Source organism: Fusarium phalaenopsidis (assembly GCF_050370095.1).
Source record: "Fusarium phalaenopsidis strain FUZ10S chromosome Unknown contig_32288, whole genome shotgun sequence".
Lineage (NCBI taxonomy): Eukaryota > Fungi > Ascomycota > Sordariomycetes > Hypocreales > Nectriaceae > Fusarium > Fusarium phalaenopsidis.
In genome coordinates this window covers 575,266-595,393 of record NW_028145412.1, presented here as the reverse complement: position 1 = coordinate 595,393, position 20,128 = coordinate 575,266, and the positions used below count along the sequence as shown (strand labels likewise).

At 48.0% G+C, this 20,128-nt stretch overlaps 4 protein-coding genes across 4 annotated transcripts; 2 read left to right on the top strand and 2 right to left on the bottom strand.

Moving 5' to 3' along the window:
- Positions 1 to 38: 38 nt before the first annotated feature.
- On the bottom strand, positions 39 to 695 carry LRP88_03749 (uncharacterized protein; the record flags this gene model as incomplete). Its single annotated transcript, XM_083240359.1, has 1 exon — positions 39 to 695. One exon carries the CDS (start codon positions 693 to 695, stop codon positions 39 to 41), a length of 657 nt encoding a protein of 218 aa, XP_083103649.1.
- Positions 696 to 2,564: 1,869 nt separating this feature from the next.
- LRP88_03748 (amino acid/polyamine transporter I) lies at positions 2,565 to 4,532 on the top strand (the record flags this gene model as incomplete). Its single annotated transcript, XM_083240358.1, has 11 exons — positions 2,565 to 2,670; positions 2,732 to 2,834; positions 2,894 to 2,977; positions 3,038 to 3,067; positions 3,132 to 3,270; positions 3,331 to 3,654; positions 3,709 to 3,812; positions 3,863 to 3,949; positions 4,004 to 4,167; positions 4,221 to 4,315; positions 4,494 to 4,532. The coding sequence occupies 11 exons, from the start codon at positions 2,565 to 2,567 to the stop codon at positions 4,530 to 4,532; spliced, it is 1,275 nt and encodes a 424-aa protein (XP_083103648.1).
- Positions 4,533 to 7,941: 3,409 nt separating this feature from the next.
- LRP88_03747 (uncharacterized protein) lies at positions 7,942 to 12,542 on the bottom strand (the record flags this gene model as incomplete). The annotated part of the gene is made up of 4 exons (XM_083240357.1): positions 7,942 to 8,928; positions 8,976 to 9,700; positions 9,891 to 10,118; positions 10,466 to 12,542. The coding sequence occupies 4 exons, from the start codon at positions 12,540 to 12,542 to the stop codon at positions 7,942 to 7,944; spliced, it is 4,017 nt and encodes a 1,338-aa protein (XP_083103647.1).
- Positions 12,543 to 18,242: 5,700 nt separating this feature from the next.
- LRP88_03746 (LITAF-like zinc ribbon domain-containing protein) lies at positions 18,243 to 18,799 on the top strand (the record flags this gene model as incomplete). Its single annotated transcript, XM_083240356.1, has 2 exons — positions 18,243 to 18,676; positions 18,727 to 18,799. 2 exons carry the CDS (start codon positions 18,243 to 18,245, stop codon positions 18,797 to 18,799), a joined length of 507 nt encoding a protein of 168 aa, XP_083103646.1.
- Positions 18,800 to 20,128: the final 1,329 nt, after the last annotated feature.

The window sequence follows — 20,128 nt, the reverse complement described above, 5'->3', positions numbered from 1 at the left end:
CGAAGTTCGATCAGAGCAGTGTCTCGCCTACATCAAGGCTAATTCACCTGTTCCAACCCATATTTGACCGCGACGAAACCCCCACCAACAACATTGGCGCCTCCAATGTAGGTGTAATATCCCTGACCTTCCCATCTGGCATATAAGTGATCAACTGTGGCGCCAGTCTCATAAAAGTGTTGCTCGCCTTCGTCGTCAAAGTACCGGTGTCCATCTGGTCCACTGTACAAAAGGGTGAGATCAGGCATGACTGTGCAGGTGAGATACTTGATGCTGTCCGACTCAGAGTCACACACAGTGACGGTGGACAGGCCACCGCCAAAGTCGAGGCACATGTACATGCCATTACTCTCGCGAACACGGCTGGTGCTATGCTCAAGGGAGAAGGAAAGGGCACGGGTACCGCTATAGGTGGGATTAAAAGTGAGAATAGTCCCCTGCTGGCCGGTTGACCTAAGTACTGCGCCGGGCACGGGGCCACCAACAGCCACAATGTTGAAGGTGGGAATGGGATCGTACGGGGCTGTTGAACTCGTGGTCGTAGGTGCGGATGTTGAGGTCTCGACCGTTGTGGAGTCGGAGGACGTAATCGTGGTGAAGAAAGTTGTTGATGTGGAGGATAGATCAGAAGAGGAAGACGTCGTCAAAGTGAGGGACTCCGTAGTAGAGGCAGTCTCTGTGGTCGAATAGGACATGGTTGAGGAGAGAGACTCGATCGTTGAAGAAGCCGAAATAGATGACGCTGTCGACGAGACAGCCGATGATGTGTCTGAGCAGGAAGGGCGTCAGTCAGAGTACCGCAGAAACCACAACGCCATATTACCGTACCTGAGGGCTGCGGTCGACACAGACCGGCGACCACAGCATCAGCCGCCAGAAGCCCGAGGGCCAAGGACAAGAGAGACTTTGTATGCATGATCTACAGAGCAAAAAGAACGACTGAGGTTGGTTTAGATGAAGATTGAGGTTACCGAGAAGCTGGAAACTGGGGGTGGGTCTTCTTTTCAAGCGACAGGCAGATGACGGGAAATTAATGATCGCAGCTAGATCTTGACAAACAACAAGATGGCGCTGAGCTATTGAACGAGTTCGCAAGCCATGGCGTCTGGCCACACCAATAGTCACGGTCTGGACCCTGGCTTTTGTTTGCTGGCCTGCACGCTATTGCACCCCGGCTCAGCTCCAGCGCGCAGCTCATAAATAAGCAAACAGCTCACAAATAAGCAAACAACTTAGGATCGCGGTAAGAAACTTCCTTCAATATTTTGGCAAGCTATATAGAGTATAATTAGCTACGTCGCGGTAATAAGCGTCTTCCGTTTTTGTCATAGTGGTTCAACGACAACTATTATCATCAATGACGACTCCAAAAAAGGCCATCTGCCATCACTCCAAAAGACACAACTATTGAGCCACCACAATAAAGCGTACATATCTCTATTTACATCTAAGGCCGTGAAATATCATAGCCACCCAGCAAATGTAGACATCATCTGCGCTCTATGGCGGTAGCTATCAAGAACGAAATAGTGCAACCCATCTGTCAGTCTCTAGGTTAGGTGGTTGCTTTGCATGGAGCACAAAGACCTGGCCCAGGATCGGGTTCCCTAGACCCCTCTCAAAAACCTTTTATACCCAGGGGGTGGCTCAAGTGCACTTTTATTAAACATGAGATCGCTGGTCTTCTAGAAGATCGAATAATGCCTATGCTATTCTCAAGTCAGTTAACATCAAGTTTGATTACAAGAGATAGGACATGACTTAATAATCCATAGGTGCCCTTCGACCTCAAGCTCCTTAGATACAGCTCTATTACTGCCCGCTTCTAAACATGTGATTTGTATCTTGATATTACCACAAGCATTGAATACGACTCTTCTCTCTCGGGAATTGCTCACACTTGGCACAGTTGGCAGCTTGGTGGCGCTAGCTTGGAGACGGCCTAGTCTGGCACCTGACGTTCCGTTCGCATCGGTCAGAATCACGGCACCCAGATCTTGCCGCCTGCATTTCCAAGAACAAGGTAAGAGTACGATACGCATGTGTACTTGTTACCAGCGTCAACCTCTCGGGAGCTCAGTTGGCCTGCTCTCGAATGTTATCTACTGGCCTGTCTCCAACTGATGAGCTCGGTCTTATTGATAACCAAGTGGGGAAAGACTCACAGTACGCACGCCTTGCCTGATAGGGAAGTTCCAATGAGTACCTGGGCCCACAGCTAGGGCTTCTCGGGGCTGATTCCCTGCGAGATCATAACATGGGATCTATCGCAAGTTCGAGTTGAAACCCTGCACCCCAGATAACACTTGCCCAAGCAGGCTGTAATACTTGATGGGCGTTGAGGCCCCAGCTTTCCGCTAACCTCTACCCACCCATACGTTTCTCCCACACTGTTTTACCCCGTGCGACTCGGGTCCACCCCCGCATGCTTTCCCAACCCGGGTTCCCGGCAAACTCCTGGGCCTGGGATATGGTAAAAGGTCGCCTAGATTTGCTTTTCATTAAGATTCTTTACACTCACCCATCGAACGTTCTCTCCTATATTCCAATTCAACACGAAAACCATGTCCAAAGAGATGGGCGACTCACATCACGGAGGCGAAGACGCCAAGGACTTCCATGTCGGCCAATCCCACGAGAAGCTCCATCGTGTGTACAACACATGGACAGGTACGTTTGGTAGTGGCTTTCGACACATTCGTGCTGACCCACTTTGGCTTCATCTCTACAGCCAGTGCCTACCAGGTTCTGATGATGGCAAGCTGGACTTGCAATGTTGTACTATACTCGACTGTGTTCGACATTGGCGGTCCCATGATGCTGATTTACTCAACGTAACATTCTTTGGACCTGTCTGGCAGTGGGTGCTGAGCTGATCTAATATCTATCTTAGAATCATCGTTACAGTCGGACAGTGCTTAATGATGAGTTCGCTGGCTGAGCTATGTTCCGTGTGGCCATATGCAGGTGGTCAGCAGTAAGTCAATCTTCCCTTGTCAGCCAGATAACACCCAACTAATTTTTTCCCCTTGAACAGAGCGTTCACGAAATACCTTGCCCGTCAGAAGTACGACCATCCCACGAACCGAGCCCCTTTTCGCCACAAGGCTTTTCTGACTCTATGAACACAGAATTCGACGGTTCCTATCATATCTTGTTGGCTGGGTCGTTCTCCTGGGAGAGATAGCCACGGTTTGCGGATGTTCCATGAACAGCGCACAAATCATTGCGTCTGTTGTCTCTATCCACAACCCCACCTTCGTGGCCGAGGTAAGTTGAATCTCGGGAGCAACTGCATCCTTCATCTGCTGACTTGATATTGGTGGTAAGACCTGGAGTACCTATCTCATCTTCGTGGCCCTGACGCTCCTGTCCCTCCTCTTCTGTTTCTCGCAGAAGCATCTCCCCGCGATTGCCGTTCTCGGCGGCATCATCACTCTGGGTGGCGGTCTTGCATGGGCCATCTCATTCCTCACCCTCGCACCCAAGCATACGGCTAGCTTCGTCTTTACCCATTTTATCGACAATTCCGGATATACTAGCAGCGCATGGGTGGGCATCATGAGCTTCTACACGCCAATTTACGCGCTGTACGGAACGGATGACATCCTACATATTGCCGAAGAGATGCGAGATGCCCCAAAGAGCGCACCGGTAAGTGCAATGTCCGCACTGAGGTTACTGGCCTCTGACACATCTGTGACACAGCGAGCCATGGTATACTCCATGATCTTCAGTGGTATCACTTCTGTCATGGGCGCCCTTGTCATGGCTTTTTGTGCTGGAGATTGGGAGACGTATATGGAGTCAGAGTATGCCAACCCATTTGAATCGGTTGAACAAAGCTGACATGGTTACTCAGCTTTCCATTTGTAGACTGGTTCGTTGATATCCTTGACAGCTCTGCAGGCGGCAGCGCGCTGGTGATCGTGGTTATAGTTTTGCTCAAGTTCGTCCTTATTAAGCAACTTCAACTGTTCGGTCTTGGCTAACCCAACTATAGCTTCCTTATCGCCGTTGGCATCAACACTGCTGGGTCGCGACTAGCATGGAGCATGGCACATGATCATGCTTTGCCCTTTTCTAGCACTTTTCAACAAGTCAACCAAGCAGTCCAGACACCGCTCAACGCACTCCTTCTTCTCGTTGTTACAGAGTTGGTTATCGGTACGACACAGTTCATCAATGTCGTATTGGGGATCACTATTGACTGCTGCCAGGCCTTGTCCTTTTCGGAAGTGATTATGCTTTCCAGATTGTCGTCAGTCTGGGTGGAGTTGCAATTCAGTTCGGATACCTGATCCCAATCTTGATGGTGAGTCCTCTGACCTATACCCCCGAGATGTCGAGGCCTGGGCTCACATGTTTGAAGCTTCTTGTTCGGGGCCGCAGTGTGCTCCCTGCTGACCGAAAATTTAAAATCCCCTTCGGCCTTGCTATTAATGTTGCGGCTGTTTGTTGGTCATCACTCGTTATCATCATCTTATTGTAAGTTCTTCCTCTACAGCGTTGCTAGAAAGGGTTACTTCTAACGTCTACCTCCAATAAGCTTCCCTCTTTACGTGCTCATAACTGGAGATAACCTTCGTAAGTACAATAATTCCCTGCTATTCTGGCATGGTAATAACCCTATATTATAGTTGATATGAATTGGGCTGTGGTTCTTTTTCTGGGACTGGTAGTAATTATCATCCTTGATTGGGTGTTTAGAGGTAAACGTCGCTATGTCGTTATAGACGCATAACTAGCAATGCAGTAATGTATCTAATAAGCATGTGCACTAAACAAGTATATGCACCACGATACTGTGCAGCTAAAAAATAACCTACCCTAGATAATAAAAATCTAGCTCTAGAGTTTTTAGACTTAAAGGGTTATAATAATTAAGTTAACGTACATATATAGCAAGTGGATCAGATAAGCAAGTGGATCAAAAATCTTAACCTCTTAAACTAGAAACCGTAATAAAAACACTATAAACTATCTAATTAATTATATCTACTTACTATACTCTTCCCCAGACGTCTTAATCACTACCTGATAGGTCCTTGCATTATAGCTAGTCTTGCCATAGACACCATAATGCCAAACCCCCGGTCGCGCTGACCTTCCTTAACTACCACTCCTCGATAATTTAGCCACCACCTACGCATTAATATCCATCTAATTAATTACTTGCCTTCCTTCCTCTACTATTATTACCCCTCTTTTCTGTAGTCTAGTCCTTTTTGCCCTCCGGCGCCGGCTTAGTATCTTATTTGCCTGTTTAAGTTCTTTGACTCTAGCCTTAAGTGTGACGATCGTGTGTTTCCCAAGGGATAAACCGGTCGTGCAGGGTTTATGTTGGCAGAGAGTGCTGGGCGTAGTCTGAGCAATAGGTTGTAAGTCACGTCTGGTAATATGCTCAATGGTATTGAGTGTAACCAAGTTGTATTGATAGCTGAGGTAGCTAGTACATAAGAAAGTACAATGAGCGTGTTCTATATACTTGGGATCAATCCTTGGACCGACGTTCTCTGGGTTCGGTCCATTGGTAGGGCCGACGTTTTCAACGTTCGGTCCTGGGACCCATGGGAGCGACGTTCGGTTTCCTCGGTCCTGCTTAGTCAGAGTGTTTTCTGCCATGCTTCCCCGCCTGGCCCATGTCATGGCCGTGACACGAGGTTCCCTCCCCGTTGGTCTTGTCCTCAAGACCAGTTTCAGCGGCCAAGTGTTGTCGGTGGGTAACTCTGACTTGTAAAAATTTCCTTTTGCTGACGTGATGTCAGGCCGGGTTTCCAAGCGTACTTCTTTGCGAAAGCTTTCCGAAGCGCAGGGTCTTTCTGCTTATATTGAGGCTTTTGGTTCCGAAATCATGCCTTGTACTCGTTGTTTCCGCCAGGGTCTGTCCTGTAAGGTGGTTTCCGATCGTTCCAACCGTTGCTCCAATTGTGTTGATGCGAAGGTTGTGTGCGATGGGGCCGGCGTGGCTTCCTTCCGTGAGTGGGTGTCAGTGCTTTTTCACGGCGGTTTGGCTGATTTCTTGTAGTTGCGAAAAATATCCGGGAGCGCAAACGCCTGGAAGGTGAGGAGGCTGAAGCAGAGGCTGCTTTGGAGGAGGCGATGGCTAAGCTTGCCCGCATTCGGAAGCAGAAGAGGTTGCTCAAAGCGCGTGGTGACGAGGCTTTTGAGCGCGGCTTACGTGCCTTGAGGAATCGGGCGAGCTCCGTGAGGAGTCGTCCGCTGTTGTGGAGGCGCATTCTTTGGGGCCATTGACTTGATTGATTGGAACGCTGTTGGTCTTGACGAGCCTGTGCTTGGCGTTGTTGGTGGAAGTCCTTCAGAAGGCGTTGTGCACCAGTGAGGTGTTCTGGGGGTTCCCATGTGTTTTCTGAGTCGGGGTAGTCCTTCCATTTGATGAAATACATTGTTTTGCCATTGATTTTGTTCATGTCGAGGATGGCTTCTACGATGTATTCTTCTGGTCCGTCGATTTCTGTGTCTGGTTCTTTATTTGTTTTCACCTGGATGGTGTCTTGTGCTGGCTCGAGTAATGAAATGTGAAAGATTGGATGGAGCTTGACCTTGGGTGGTAAGTCCAGTTCGTAGTTATGTTTCGAAATTTTCTGCTTAATCTTGTATGGTCCGATGTATTTGTAGTCGAGTTTTTTGTTTTGTCGTTTTGTTTCGATGTTTTTTGTTGCGAGGTAGACCATGTCTCCCTCCGAGAGGATCGGTCCTCGATTCTTTTCTTATTGGCGTATGCCGTCATTTTGTTTCTGACGAATTCGAGTTCTGTTTTCATTTCTTCATGTAGGTTTCGTAATTGGTCGCTGGTGAGGATCGCCTTGGGGTTGATGATGGCGTCTCGGGATTGTCGGTAAATGTCTGGTGTGAACCCGAAATTGGCGTATGCTGGTGTGACCTTGGTGCTTTCGTTGGTTGCTGTGTTGTAGGCTAGCTGGGCAGCTGGTAGCTTTTCAACCCAGTTGTTTTGCTCGTAGTTGATATAGCATCGGAGGTATTGTTCCAGTGTTTGATTCATGCGTTCCGTTTGTCCGTCTGTCTCCTTGTGGTATGCAGTGGAGAGTTTGTGATTGATTCCCAAGTATCCTGTGAGGCTCTGCCAGAATTTTGATGCAATGGTGGTCCTCGATCTGTGATGATCTCGAGTGGTAGTCCATGTGTTTTGGCAATGTGGAAATAGAAGAGATAGGCGAATTCTTCGGCCGTTGTTGCTTCTCTATAAGGTATGAAATAGGAGAATTTCGTGAGTCTGTCCACGATGACGAGAATGCTATCGTAGAAGTTTCCAGTGGCTGGTTCTTCTGATAGGGTAGTTTGGTGATGAAATCCATAGTGATTGAGTCCCATGGTTGTTGTGCAACTGGGAGTGGTTGTAGTTTTCCGTATGGTTTGTGGCGTCGTGCCTTGGTTTTCGCGCAGAGGTCGCATTGGTTGGCGATGGTTGAAACAATTTTCTTCATATTAGGAAAAGTAAACGTCGTTTTGACTCGTTCTAGGTTTTATTGATTCCTTGGTGTCCGTGTAGCAGGTGTTTGTGTATTTCGCGTACGAGGTCGTGTTGTAGTTCCTGTGGTACTTGTTGTTTGTCTGTTTTCTCATTGTCTGGGAGGTGTTGGTTGTATTCTAGGATTCTCGTGAGTAGTGGATTGCCCTGTTCCACTGTGTAGGTTGTTGCAATGATTCGTTGTGTGAGGTGTCCTTCCTGCGTGAACTGCAAGAGTTGTTCCTTTGTCTTGGTTCTTCCCGTGTCTAGGTCGGGGCGTCGGCTGATGGCATCGGCTCTGCCGTTCTCCGTTCCTTTGACGTGGATGATGACGTAGTCGAATTCTGAGAGGTATTCGGCGTACCGGAGTTGGCGTCCGCTGAGTTCTTGTGTTTTCGCGAAGTGGGTGATGTTCTTGTGGTCCGTATATACCTTGATCTGGTGTTGGCTTCCTAGAGATAGTGCCTGAATTCTTTGAAGGCGTTGACGATTGCGAGGAATTCTTTGTCGTAGATGGGGTAGTTTAGTTCCGCTCCATGTAGCTTGTGGGAGTAGAATGCGATTGGGTGTAGGAGTCCTTTGTCGTCTCGTTGTCCAATCTGTGCGCCTAGGGCGAAGTCCGAGGCGTCGGTTTCGAGTTCGATTGGTTGAGATGGGTCGAACATCTTGAGCACTGGTTCGCTCAGGATGAGTTCCTTGATTTTGTCGAAGGCGTCCTTGGCTTTGTTCCCAAATACGAAGGTCTTGTCCTTCTTCGTAAGTTCCGTCAATGGTGCAGCTATCCGTCCGAAGGCTTTGAGGAACTTGCGGTAGTAATTGGCGAATCCAAGGAAGGCTTGTACTTCCTTGACGTTCGTTGGTTCTTCCCATTCCTTGACCGCTGAGACCTTCTTGGGGTCCATTCGTATCTCGTTGTGAGAGATGATGTGTCCGAGGAATTCCACTTCCGGGGCGTGGAATTTGCTTTTCTCGGGTTCCACTAACAACTTGGCGTCTTGTAGTGTTTGCAGTACCTTGTGGACGTGTTCCGTGTGTTCTTCCTCCGTTTTGGAGAAGATGAGGATGTCATCCAGGTAACATACAACGAATATGTCCAGATGTTCTCGTAGCACGTTGTTGATCATTCGTTGGAATGCAGCAGGTGCATTGGTGAGTCCAAAGGGCATAACGAGGTACTCGAATAGTCCGTACTTAGTACGAAAAGCGGTTTTCCATTCGTGTCCTTCTTTGATCCGAATAAGGTTGTAGGCTCCTTTGAGGTCGAGTGCTGTGAAATACTTCATGCCAAAAAGCCGATCCTTCAATTCGCTGATGAGAGGTAGCGGTGTGCGATCCTTGACCGTAATGGCGTTGAGCATCCTGAAGTCGACACAAAGCCGGAGCTTTCCGTTTTTCTTCGGAACGAACATGACGGGGTATCCGACAGATGACTTGCTTTCCTGATATATCCTTTCCGTATCATGTCTTCGATGTATTCCTTCAACACTGGTAGTTGTGCTTCGTTGAGTGGGTAGAGTTTGCTGAAGCCGGGTTGCTTCCCATCGATGAACTCAATTTCTAGGTCGTAGTGTGTATGCTCGGGTAGGCCTGTTTCGAGTTCTTCCGCGAAGAGTTTCTTGTAGATGCGATACTGCCATGGAATGTTCTTGAGTCGCTCTTCTTCTTCCGGGTTATCCTGTGGTTTCTTTTGTGGAGCTAGGTCCTTTTCGAGTTCATGAAACTGTTGCATGACTCGTGCGATCATCCTTTGTCGCTGTCGTTTTCGTCCTTTTTGATGTTTGTGTCTTGTCCCTGTGGGTGGAGAGGTGTCTCGTGTTGGCCTCTGCCTGGCTTCTCCGGTTCCTTCGGTAGAAGTTTGAGATCTCGTGTCGTATTCTGAGTCGTCATTTGCTGTGGAAGGTGTCTCATCGTTGAAAGAGAGCACTTGGCCAGTCTTCCAGTCGAAATGTGGGTTGAATCGTTGTAACCATGGGTACCCGAGTACAAGATCATGTTGCTTGTTCGGTACAACGTCGAATGAAATGCCCTGGTTCTTTCCTTCAACGAAAACTTTGAGGTGATCAATCTCGCTGTCGATGATACCGTTGTTGTAGTCGAAAGGGGTTCCTTCTAGGTTGACAACCGAGTAAGGCGTCTGTTTGTACCTCCATGGTAGCCTGAGCCTATTCGCCGTTGTCGGGTCGAAGTAGTTCTGCTCAGCTCCGCTGTCCACTAAAGCGTTCAACCATTCTCCTCTGACTCGTACTTTCAGTTCTAGGCATCGTCGCCTGTGTACTCCGGTGGTGGAGTAGAGGGCCTTCTGGGGTAATGTATTCCCTTGTTCATCCACCCGTCGCCCTGTGTCGGATGGGGTGTCTAGTTTTTGACATTGCCAGAGCGTAGTTTGTGTGATCAAATTCACACTCGCTGTTTGCGCAGGCGTCGTAGTCGTGCGTGTCGTCCTTTTTGTGCAGCCAGTCCTGGTACTGCCGTTCTTGTTCGGCTCCGGGGTCTTCTTCGTTTTCCTGGCTGATCGTCTTTTGCCAGTCCTCGATCTTGTGAGTGATCCGTTTCTTCTCCTGAGTGGCGTGGTAGAGTTTTGAAGAATATCGCGCGTTCGCGACGCCGATGGATTCATACCAGTGTACCACTTTGTACCCTTCCGTTTCGTACCATAGGTAGGGTTTATGGTTTGGTTGATGTGGTAGTGGGACGGGGAAGCAATCTTGCTCTTGCTTCTCCTCTCGGTGGGTTTCGCACCAATGGTGTTGGCACGACATCCAAGAGATGCTAGCATGCTCCTGGTGTGTCGGGTATGTCCTTACGTCGTCTCGTGGATTGAAAGGTGCTTCCGGATGTCGAGGGTTTTCGGCCAATTCCCGATGGTAGGCTCGAATGCAAATTTCTTGCTCATCTGACGTTTCCACATGTTCTCGTGCGGTCTGGATGTACCTTTCCCTTAGGCTGTTCCAGTACCTGTTATTGTTTTCGTCGTACAGTTGGGGGTAGTCTTCCTCCTCCCATAGTTCTTTGTCGCTTTTCCGGGGCTTCCTAGAGCGCTCCTGGCGTAGTTCTCTCTGTAGTTGTCGAGCCTTGTGCTCGAACTTGGTTCGATTGATGTTGCTACTGCTTGTCTTGGCAATCCAATCATTGCGTGGCAGTCTGCTGTGTTGGTCTGTTTTTGTCGTTCGCAGATTTCATCGTATTCCCGTGATGCCTCAATCTGGTGTCGAGGGCATAGGGTATGGTTGCACCGTGTGGGGTCATCTTGTCGGCAGTCCCTTCGGTGGACTGTGGCGGGCACCAAAAGTTGTTCCTTCTCTTCGTATCCCACAATCCATTTCTTGTGGTCAAATCCTTCTGCGGCGGCTTCTTGGAAGTCGGCTTGTTCGTTCGATGGTTGTTGTGCTGAAGGGGGTGTCGTGGGTTCTTCGATTTTGGGTTCGGCGCGTCTGGTCACGGCGATGGTACGTTGTGACATCAAGTTGCCTGGTTGCTGTCTTCCCTTGTTGGGCTCTGGGAGTGGTTTCCATCCCACGTGTTCTGTAATGTGCGAGCGGTTGTTCTTTTGAGGTTTGACTGGTTCGTGGAGTCGTTCCTTCGTAATGTTGTTGATCATATAGTTGCCTTCCGCCTGTTTTTCTGAGAGGTATACTTGGCTGTGTGGCATGTCCAGCTCATCTGGTTGGATGCCGGTTTTGTCGTATCCTTGTCGAGCCATTCCGAGTGTTCTAACGGTGCGGATGGCCGTCTGGGGTTCGGTATCTGCCCAGGTGGATCTTACCTGTTTCTTACCTTCTGGGAGGGGTTGTCGTGGCCTTGGTTGATAGCGTCCCTCCTCCGTATCCCGCTGCTTCTTTCGGCATTCATTTGCCTTGTGTCCCTTCTTGTGGCAGTAGTAACATTCAATGTCCTTGCTGTCCTTCTGGGCTGCTCCAAGTTCCATAGGTCCTGCGTGGGTCCCGTAGGAGGTGTTGCCCCTGGTCTGTTCTCGCCTTCGAGATTGGTTGGCGTTGTTCTTATTGCCCCAAATTCGTCCTTTGTTGGATTTTTCCATGCGTCGTTCAAACTGTCGGTTGTCGATCTTGATAGTCATGTCGATGTAGTCCTGGAGATTGTCGGGTTTTTCCGTTTTGCAGAGTTCGTCCTTCACCTCATCCTTGAGTCCTTCGTAGAAAGCAATCTGAAGGGCACTTGTTCCCCAATTGAGAAATGAGGTGATTTGTGTGAACTCGGCTGCGTAGGTCGAGGCGGCCTTTGTCTGTCGCAGGTTCTTGAGTTTCTGCGTGGCCTGTTGTTCTTCATCGATGGTTCCGAAGTTGCGTCTGATCGCTTCTTCAAAGTTTTCGTATTCGGCGAAAAGGAGTTGTGTTTCCTCGGTGGGTTCATTCCCGAGAAAGTCGCGCAGCTTGGGTTCAAACCAAGTGAGTGCGTTACCCGTGAGGCATCTGCTGGCGTGTAGGACCTTGCTTTCGGCACTGGCCATCCTGGTGGGAAAGTACCGTTGGTATGCTCTGAGGGACGTAAGAAACGTCCTGACGTGGGTGGCCTGTCCGTTGAATGGTTCTGGGTCCTTGGGTTTGATGATCTCGCCGATGTCTTTGTGGGTAGTACCAGCGGCGGTGTGCTCGAACGTCAGGTTGCCGAGATCGTGAACCTGCTGTTGTGCCAGGTCATTTTGCTGGGCTTGGAGCGTGGTGAGTCGGTCGATCCGGTTCTGTTGTTCGTTGATTGTTTGCTGGTATTGCTGCTGTTGCTGTTCCATGGCTTGGCGGAAGCGTTCCTGCATGTCGTTCATGGATGCCTCCATGCTGGCCAATCGTTCCTGAGTGATCCTGGCGTTGTTGCGTGCGCCGTCCAGGAGGTTGTTATGCTGGATGCTCAGGTGGTTGTACTTATTTCTGAGTTTGCGGACTTCATCTTCGTGTGAGGCCGGGACGATGTGTTCTTCGCCATCGTCATCAGTGTCCATCGGGATGTTAGGTTCCTCTGGTTTGGTCGCGGGCTGTCCCTGTTGGGGGGTGACAGGCAGCTTGCTGCGAGGGGTAGAAGGAGATCCAGTGTTGGGTGCCATGGTAACAGTATTGCTCAGAGTATGCAGTACACTACTGAACAAGAGCTATCAACGTGTGACGATCGTGTGTTTCCCAAGGGATAAACCGGTCGTGCAGGGTTTATGTTGGCAGAGAGTGCTGGGCGTAGTCTGAGCAATAGGTTGTAAGTCACGTCTGGTAATATGCTCAATGGTATTGAGTGTAACCAAGTTGTATTGATAGCTGAGGTAGCTAGTACATAAGAAAGTACAATGAGCGTGTTCTATATACTTGGGATCAATCCTTGACCGACGTTCTCTGGGTTCGGTCCATTGGTAGGGCCGACGTTTTCAACGTTCGGTCCTGGGACCCATGGGAGCGACGTTCGGTTTCCTCGGTCCTGCTTAGTCAGAGTGTTTTCTGCCATGCTTCCCCGCCTGGCCCATGTCATGGCCGTGACATAACTAATACCTCTACTTTGAGTAATATATTATATCTCGTTGCGAGGGTATTTATAAGCTTATTAAATTATACCTAAAGACCTCATAAGCTAACCTCTTTGGGGCCTAGAGGATCCTTAAGCTTATGCTATTAAATTAGCTTGCCGAACTTAAGGCACTTTAGGCCAGGCAGCACATAAGCATGCCTCTTTGGCTATTAGGGGTATTATATAGCTATATCCGTGGCTGGATCTCATATGAAGCCTTATATAAGGTTGACTCTCAGTGGGAACGACTATTAGAAGCATATCCCGCGTGTATAGGCGTATTCACGAGGACTCTTGGTCTGCCTTGTGCTCATACCCTTCAGCTATTGCTAGTGCGAAATAAGCCCCTTTAACTATACTATTTCCACATATATTAGCACCTCCAGCGCTCAGGGATCCCCTAGCTTCTCATTAAGCCTCATAAGTTATTTAATCGCCTAGCGGCTAATTTAATGCTGCCGGCAATGAGCACATAGCGTGAGCTTAGTATATTTGAGCTCATTGGGAGGGCATCATAGCTAAGGGCATAACTAAAGTGTTCGAGATATTATGAGCTTAGCCATAAGATGACCTCAAAGGCTTGCCCCTTGCGCTACGAGGATCTATTAACGGCTCTACTGGCGGCTCTAGTCTAGACTTCTACGACTACGTAGATAATAACGCATATATCTTCTCGCTCTGTGACCCGCTCTTTATCCCCGTTATCCCCATTAGGCGCCTCTATTATATCCGAGACTATTATAATAACACATATATCAATATACACAACAACTCGGGTATTATCTCCCCCGGCAGCTATGCTAATAGCTGCCCTAGCCGCGCCTGCATTGCGAGCTAATAATCCTCGTGCTATCTTCTAATGATATAAGGAAGCACGAGAGGCCTAGTATGCTATATTGCCTCGGGGAATGGTTAAGACTAACTAGCAATTTAGGAAGGCTATGAAGCTGCCTATATGTTACTCTAAAGCTGAGTATAACTAGTGCCTTAACTATAAGCAAATAGGGAGGCATTATAGGGAGGAAAATGGCATTAGAGACTAGACTAAGGAGGAGATAATAAGTTATCTTAATTGGGATAAGGCTAAGACTAAGCGGGTTGAATCTAATATAGAGAAAGAGATAGCATAGCGGCCCTTTATATAGCGGCGAGGGATATAGCATATCTGGGATGCTGCTGAAAGGGATCGTGAATTATAGGAGGATTGGTATAGAGGCGGGAACCCCCCCTATTAATATTTGCAAAATTAATACGAGATATAATTAGTATATATTATTTAAAAGAGAAAGAAAAGGCGAATCTCTGAGCATATTATATATAACCCAATGGCTTATTTTAGTTGAGTTATAGGTGAGTTAAATGAGTGTGTATTATGGGCCTAGTAGCCTTTAATTATCTAGGGAATAAAATAACTACCCCTATAGAAATCACTGCCTTCCTTGCTAATACCACTATATATAGCTATTCTAATTGATATCTGCAATATGAATCCCTGCATTCTCTAATGCTATGACGGTTAGCTAATAGGTAGTTATCCCCACCGCCGGCGAGGGCCAAACCGTGCCTGGGATAATTACGGGCTGATTCCGATATACCTAATCTCTGGCCTGAAGGGTATGTATGCTCCAATGGGGGTTAATATCAGGGTTAACCCTCTGTTGTTATTGCTATAGCTACTGATTCTAATACGCAATATGCCACTCTCCCTTAACCTAATATCCCCATAGGCGTGATAGCATAGCGATAGGAGCACCTTGAGGAGGATACTAAGTATTCTGGGCTCTTATAAGGGCTTAGGGATTCCAGGCATATAAAGCATTAGATGTGATAGGGTCATTTAGCAATATATGCTAAGCCCACTAATAATATATCTGCAGAGGCTAGGCTCCCAGATGAGGATTATTGGGACGTTACTCTTGCTACTAGTTACTAGCAATGATATGCAAAGTAGCTGGGATATTTGCATTTATTAGATATACTGCCCTAGCCGGTATTAATGTATTATTAATGAAGATAGGGAAGTCCTAAGGGTTTTGACCTTGGTTTTAATTCTAGTTATTTATCTTTGCGGTGTTATTTGAGAGAGGATAAAAGCCTTCTTTAGTAAGAAAAAGCCTGCTTTATATATTAGAAGCATTAAAGTGATTCACTTCAGAACCGTGCTATTTAGTTATGCAAGTGAAGGCATCATATATTATTTATAGCCCAAGGCAGATTGGCGCGTAGTTAATAGATTACGTTATATCTTGAATATCTGTATATATAGAAGGCCTCTTAATCTCTTTAATTGCATGAATAGATGCTCTCTCAATAGATGAGGGAGGGATATCTCTTGATCACACACACATAAGTCGGTCTTACATAATAGATCTTATTTGCACCGCCGGCGGTGCGATATATCACGTGATCTTATTTGCACCGCCGGCGGTGCACGTATGACTTGCCGCATTTATCTCATCTCCACCCGGTTCCTCACAATCCAGTGAATCCACCAAGTAATGTCCACCAAGTGATGAAGCAGACTCGACGTGATTAATCATGCCTAGGCTGGGATACAAAAAGTCGCGCAAGGGGTGCCTAAGATGCAAGCAGAGACGCGTCAAGGTATGTCATTCGTTCTCGTCACTGCAGCTGCTAATTGTTAGTGTGACGAAAAACAACCATGCTCCGCTTGCTCACGGCACGGCGTTGCCTGCGTCTTTCCGGAACACCCGGATGCAGCAAGATCGTCTTCTAGATCTCGGGATTCTGACAAGGTTCGTGATTCACTTTGTAAAGAGTCGATCTAACTAGAGCAGAATGGCAGTCAGACAGACCTACGCAGAGATTGGGTTTCTCCATCCCTGAGCCCTGACCCCTATCCTTACTTTGCAAAGTTTGTCACGGGCCAGGAGCCAGTGGAGAAGAGTACATGGCTCACTGATCTTGAGCTGATGCATCACTACACATCTTCGACCTATTTAACACTGCCAAGGGCGAATGAACTGCAACAAGTGTGGCAGGTCGAGGTTCCAAAGTTGGCTCTCGCTCATGTCTTTCTCCTCCATCAGGTCCTCTCAGTCTCGGCACATCACCTTGCTTATATTCATCCTGATCGACCGACTCTCTCGATATGCGCCTCTCAGCATCAGAACAAGGCCGTGGTAGGCCTCCGAACGGCAGTCCCAACCATCAGCGAGGAGAATTGTCCGGAAATCTTTGTTGCTTCTTCGTTGCTGTACATCTGCGCCTTTGCAAGCTTCAGTGCACCAAGTCGAGATGAACAGCCACGAATCGACGATCTTGTCGACGTTTTTCTCCTGGTTCGAGGCATGAGCGATATTCTCAACTCTTATAACGACGCTCTGAGAGCCAGCAAGCTTGGTATTCTCTTTCTGAGAGGCGACGCGAGTGAACCATCACCAATTCTATCAGCAATGGTTGAGAAACTCCGCCAACTCGAGATACCCAACGCATTTGATCCGGAAACGACCAATCTATGCCGCGAATCAATCCTATCAGCAGTCAATTGGATTGAAAATTGCGTCACAACAACCCGAATGCCGGATCTTCGAGTCGCCATGAGTTGGTCCTTGTCTTTGAACCCAGAATTCATGGACCTTGTACGACGAAATCATCCAATTGCTCTTTGCGTCATTGGGCATTACTGCGTCATTTTACACCACACTGGGCAGGATCACTGGTTTTTGAGGGGTTGGGGGAAGCCGATTCTCTCCGATATAATGGAAAAGATCGATTCGGAGTGGAAGTATCTACTTGAATGGCCATTGGCGGCGATTGAAGCTGATATGGGGCAAATGGCATGAGGATTTAGGTATAGATAGGTAAAGGGTTCAGAACCAATGCAAATCATCATATAAACTAATAAAAAGAACGCTACTTTAAAGACAGTTGTATGGCCACTCTAGTTTATCCATGATCCCAAGTCTATAACCAGTACTTTATCCGCCAGTTGTTTCTACTTCTGAATTTCACGAATGGTGGTCATGGACTCCTCATCTTGAGTCTTTTGCAGCTTGGTCCCACGAGGCACTCCGCTCTCCTTGAAATATCGCCAGTCCAAGAAGCCGACCACAGCGACATATTTGGCCATGATACTGACAGGTTAGCCAAGTACAAATGGAGAGTAATGAGACATACCTCATGCAGATTGCCAGCACACACACAACCCAGCCAATAGCGCAGCTTGTACCAATGCAAATTCTTTGGTTACCCTGGATCATCATGAATGCAACTGCTGCCCAGAAAACAATTTCCATAGCATTGAGAATCCAGTAAGCCTTGAGGCTTCCCCATCGTTTGAGACGGTCAACATGCTCGGTTAGGAGTTGATACGTGATGATGACGATGGATTTGGCTCCCTGAATTTGTTAGAAATGACGATAAAGGTGGAGAGTACATACCATTCCCAGGCCCATGGTTGTTGAGCGACCACGTGGAGTATTTTTCATGAGAAGCCGGGCTCCAGACAGGGCAACGACAGCAATGACCAGTACAAGTTGGGCAAGATGAATTGGCAGCTTGGACCTGGTAGGGAAGAAAGGTTCCATCTTCTTGAGTGTGGAGGCCATTGTTGATGCAGATGAAAATGCAGAAGATATGAGATTTGATGTGAGGATGTGAGGGTTGTTGATGTGTTCAAATCCAGGGAAATGCCCAGTTTTTAAATCTCATACTCAGTGAAATCTACCAACTGACGCATCTCGGTCTCGATTTGCAAGATACGCTTAATCTTGAAGCAACCAGCCGCATTGTCAGGCTAACGACTCAGCCCAAGCTAACAGCCCTGCAAAGCTTATTCCGTGGACCACTCAGCCCTATAATTGGCCAAGAACAATCGGTCCCGCTCTCGGTCTCGGTTTCGCTCCCGGTCTCTCCCAACTGACTCCCGTTCGGCATTTGGCCTGTCGACAGCCTGTTTACTCGTAATCTACGCGTGGCCGTGACGTTGATCTGCCCCTGATACTAGCCTTACAGGGCGATTAACGTATCGGATGTGCCGGTATATTTAGTACATCTCGGACTCTTCCGATGTTCGTGGATTTATAATGACCATCCCTTATCTCATCTCCTATACGACCAGCCTGGGCCCGCAGATCCGGTCTTAAATGGCTGTCCCCCATCTTAGACTGTTTTTCCTTCTGCAACCTGCAAAATGGATCCTGAAAGAACCCTAAGGTACTTCCATTTCTCCGATAATGACACTCGCTGACTTGGTAGTCCTCAACCTCCGCCAACCTATTCCGAGGCGACCATGTCTGCCCTCACCTCGGATGGGTTTGCTGTTTCTCCAATGTCGGAACGATACAATCCTTTAGCCCAGGTGACTGTTTCGCCACTGGGAACGCCGATACCTCCATCCGCAGATACTTTTACAGCAAAGCCTGGGGTCGAACACGAACGCCAACCGATCGAAAACGAGAGTAGTCGCGGGATCAATGACGACTGTCTTCCAGAGGTCGTTTCAAACGCAGTTGTCAGAGTTGAGCCTCCAGTTTTGGAGACACCGGACGATCGTATCGAATATGTATCAAGTCTAGAAGTCATGTCAATCACGCCTCGATCGGCCACACCCCGAACAGTTACACCTTTACACATGCTTGGAGATCAACCTGAGTCGATCGATTGTCCGTTCTGTCATCGACGTACCGAGACGCGTGTCAGCAAGAAGCCGTCAAACGCCACACAGTGAGTTTACTGCCAAGTTTGAGAGCGAAGCTGACCTCTCAGTCTACAAGCGGTTCTTCTGTTATTTACCACGGTCTGTGGAGTGGCTGCTCCTTATGTAGCCGGGTGGTCTTTCGATATTGAGCAGTTTTGTCAGAATTGCAGCAACAGAGTGGCATACAAGGCCCAGGGGAAGGAATTACACCTTTGCAAAGCCCCTGAGTCCTGGAAAGAGCCGTCAAAGTTTCCTGATGCTGAGTGAGATTCGGACGGTCAACTGCGGGTATTTTATGGTATTGGTTAGGTGGGCTTGTACACAAGTATGTTAATCTAATGTTCCGGGCCTGGCATGCCCATAAAAGCTGGTATATATCAATAGAAGTACATATCATGAATTCAGGCGTTGTCTGAACCAAGCTCGTTCCTTCCACTTTGAATAGGGCAGATTCAAGCTTAAATCTCGGGCCAATGAGAGATTCTAGGATTTCCGCATTTGGCCAAAAGGGGAGCTTCACATGACCATGCTTAGGGTACGCAGCGAGGCAGATGAGGTTATTCGGACTTCAATTTGGGTACGTACCTGAAACGGCTGTGGATGAAATAGGGGATGGTTACTTCAGCTTTCTAAGGAATTGCAGCGAGCTGCTATTTGTAAAATTGAGACCCAGTTGCTGCAGCCTACTGCAAAGTTTAACGGCCGTTGAAACAATGGTTCTTGAGAATAAACCGGTAAGGGCTTGAGATGAATTGGACACGGAAGGCAAAGCTTCGCCGTGGCATTAATTGTACGCCAATCACCCTATACCCCCCGATTTTGAGCAAATTGATAAAGGAAGAATTTGTCAGATCATGATTGATCCAATAAACGCGTATTCGTTGAGCCCCGGTCTCAAAACGCGTAAACAATGTGGCTTGTAATACGCGTCTGAAACAACAATAACTTGAACTTTACGCGAATGTTCCTGCATACGGAAGCCGGCAAGTTGATTGCCTCTAAACTTACGCATTGACGGATCCCCTGAAGCTAACTTGTTTGAGAGCAGCCTCTTTGCATTCTTCAGTGAACCATCGTCACCAAGTAATCATCAGATTAACATTAGAGACCGTTGAGGCGCAGTCTGGCGTGCAGCCGGGAGAAAACGTCGTATATCAAGGTTTACACCTGCACTACCAGCACCATCGTGGCCCGCGGTCAGGCGGTGCCAGAAAAGCTTGATACGCCACGTGTGGATGTTTTGTTAATATCTTGGGCTTTGACCGTGGCTACCATCACTTATCGATAGTGATCGCCCTCACAAAAGCCATCGGGGTCACAGCGTTGCTACCGGTGAGGTAGCAGTGAATTTCGACTCTACGGTGAAGCTGAAATTGGAATGCCTCAATAATTTCATCATGGGCCGCCATCGAGTTCAAAGACACGCCTGAAAACACGGCGCTGTTTCATAAGATCCCGCCACATGCCATTTGTTTTGG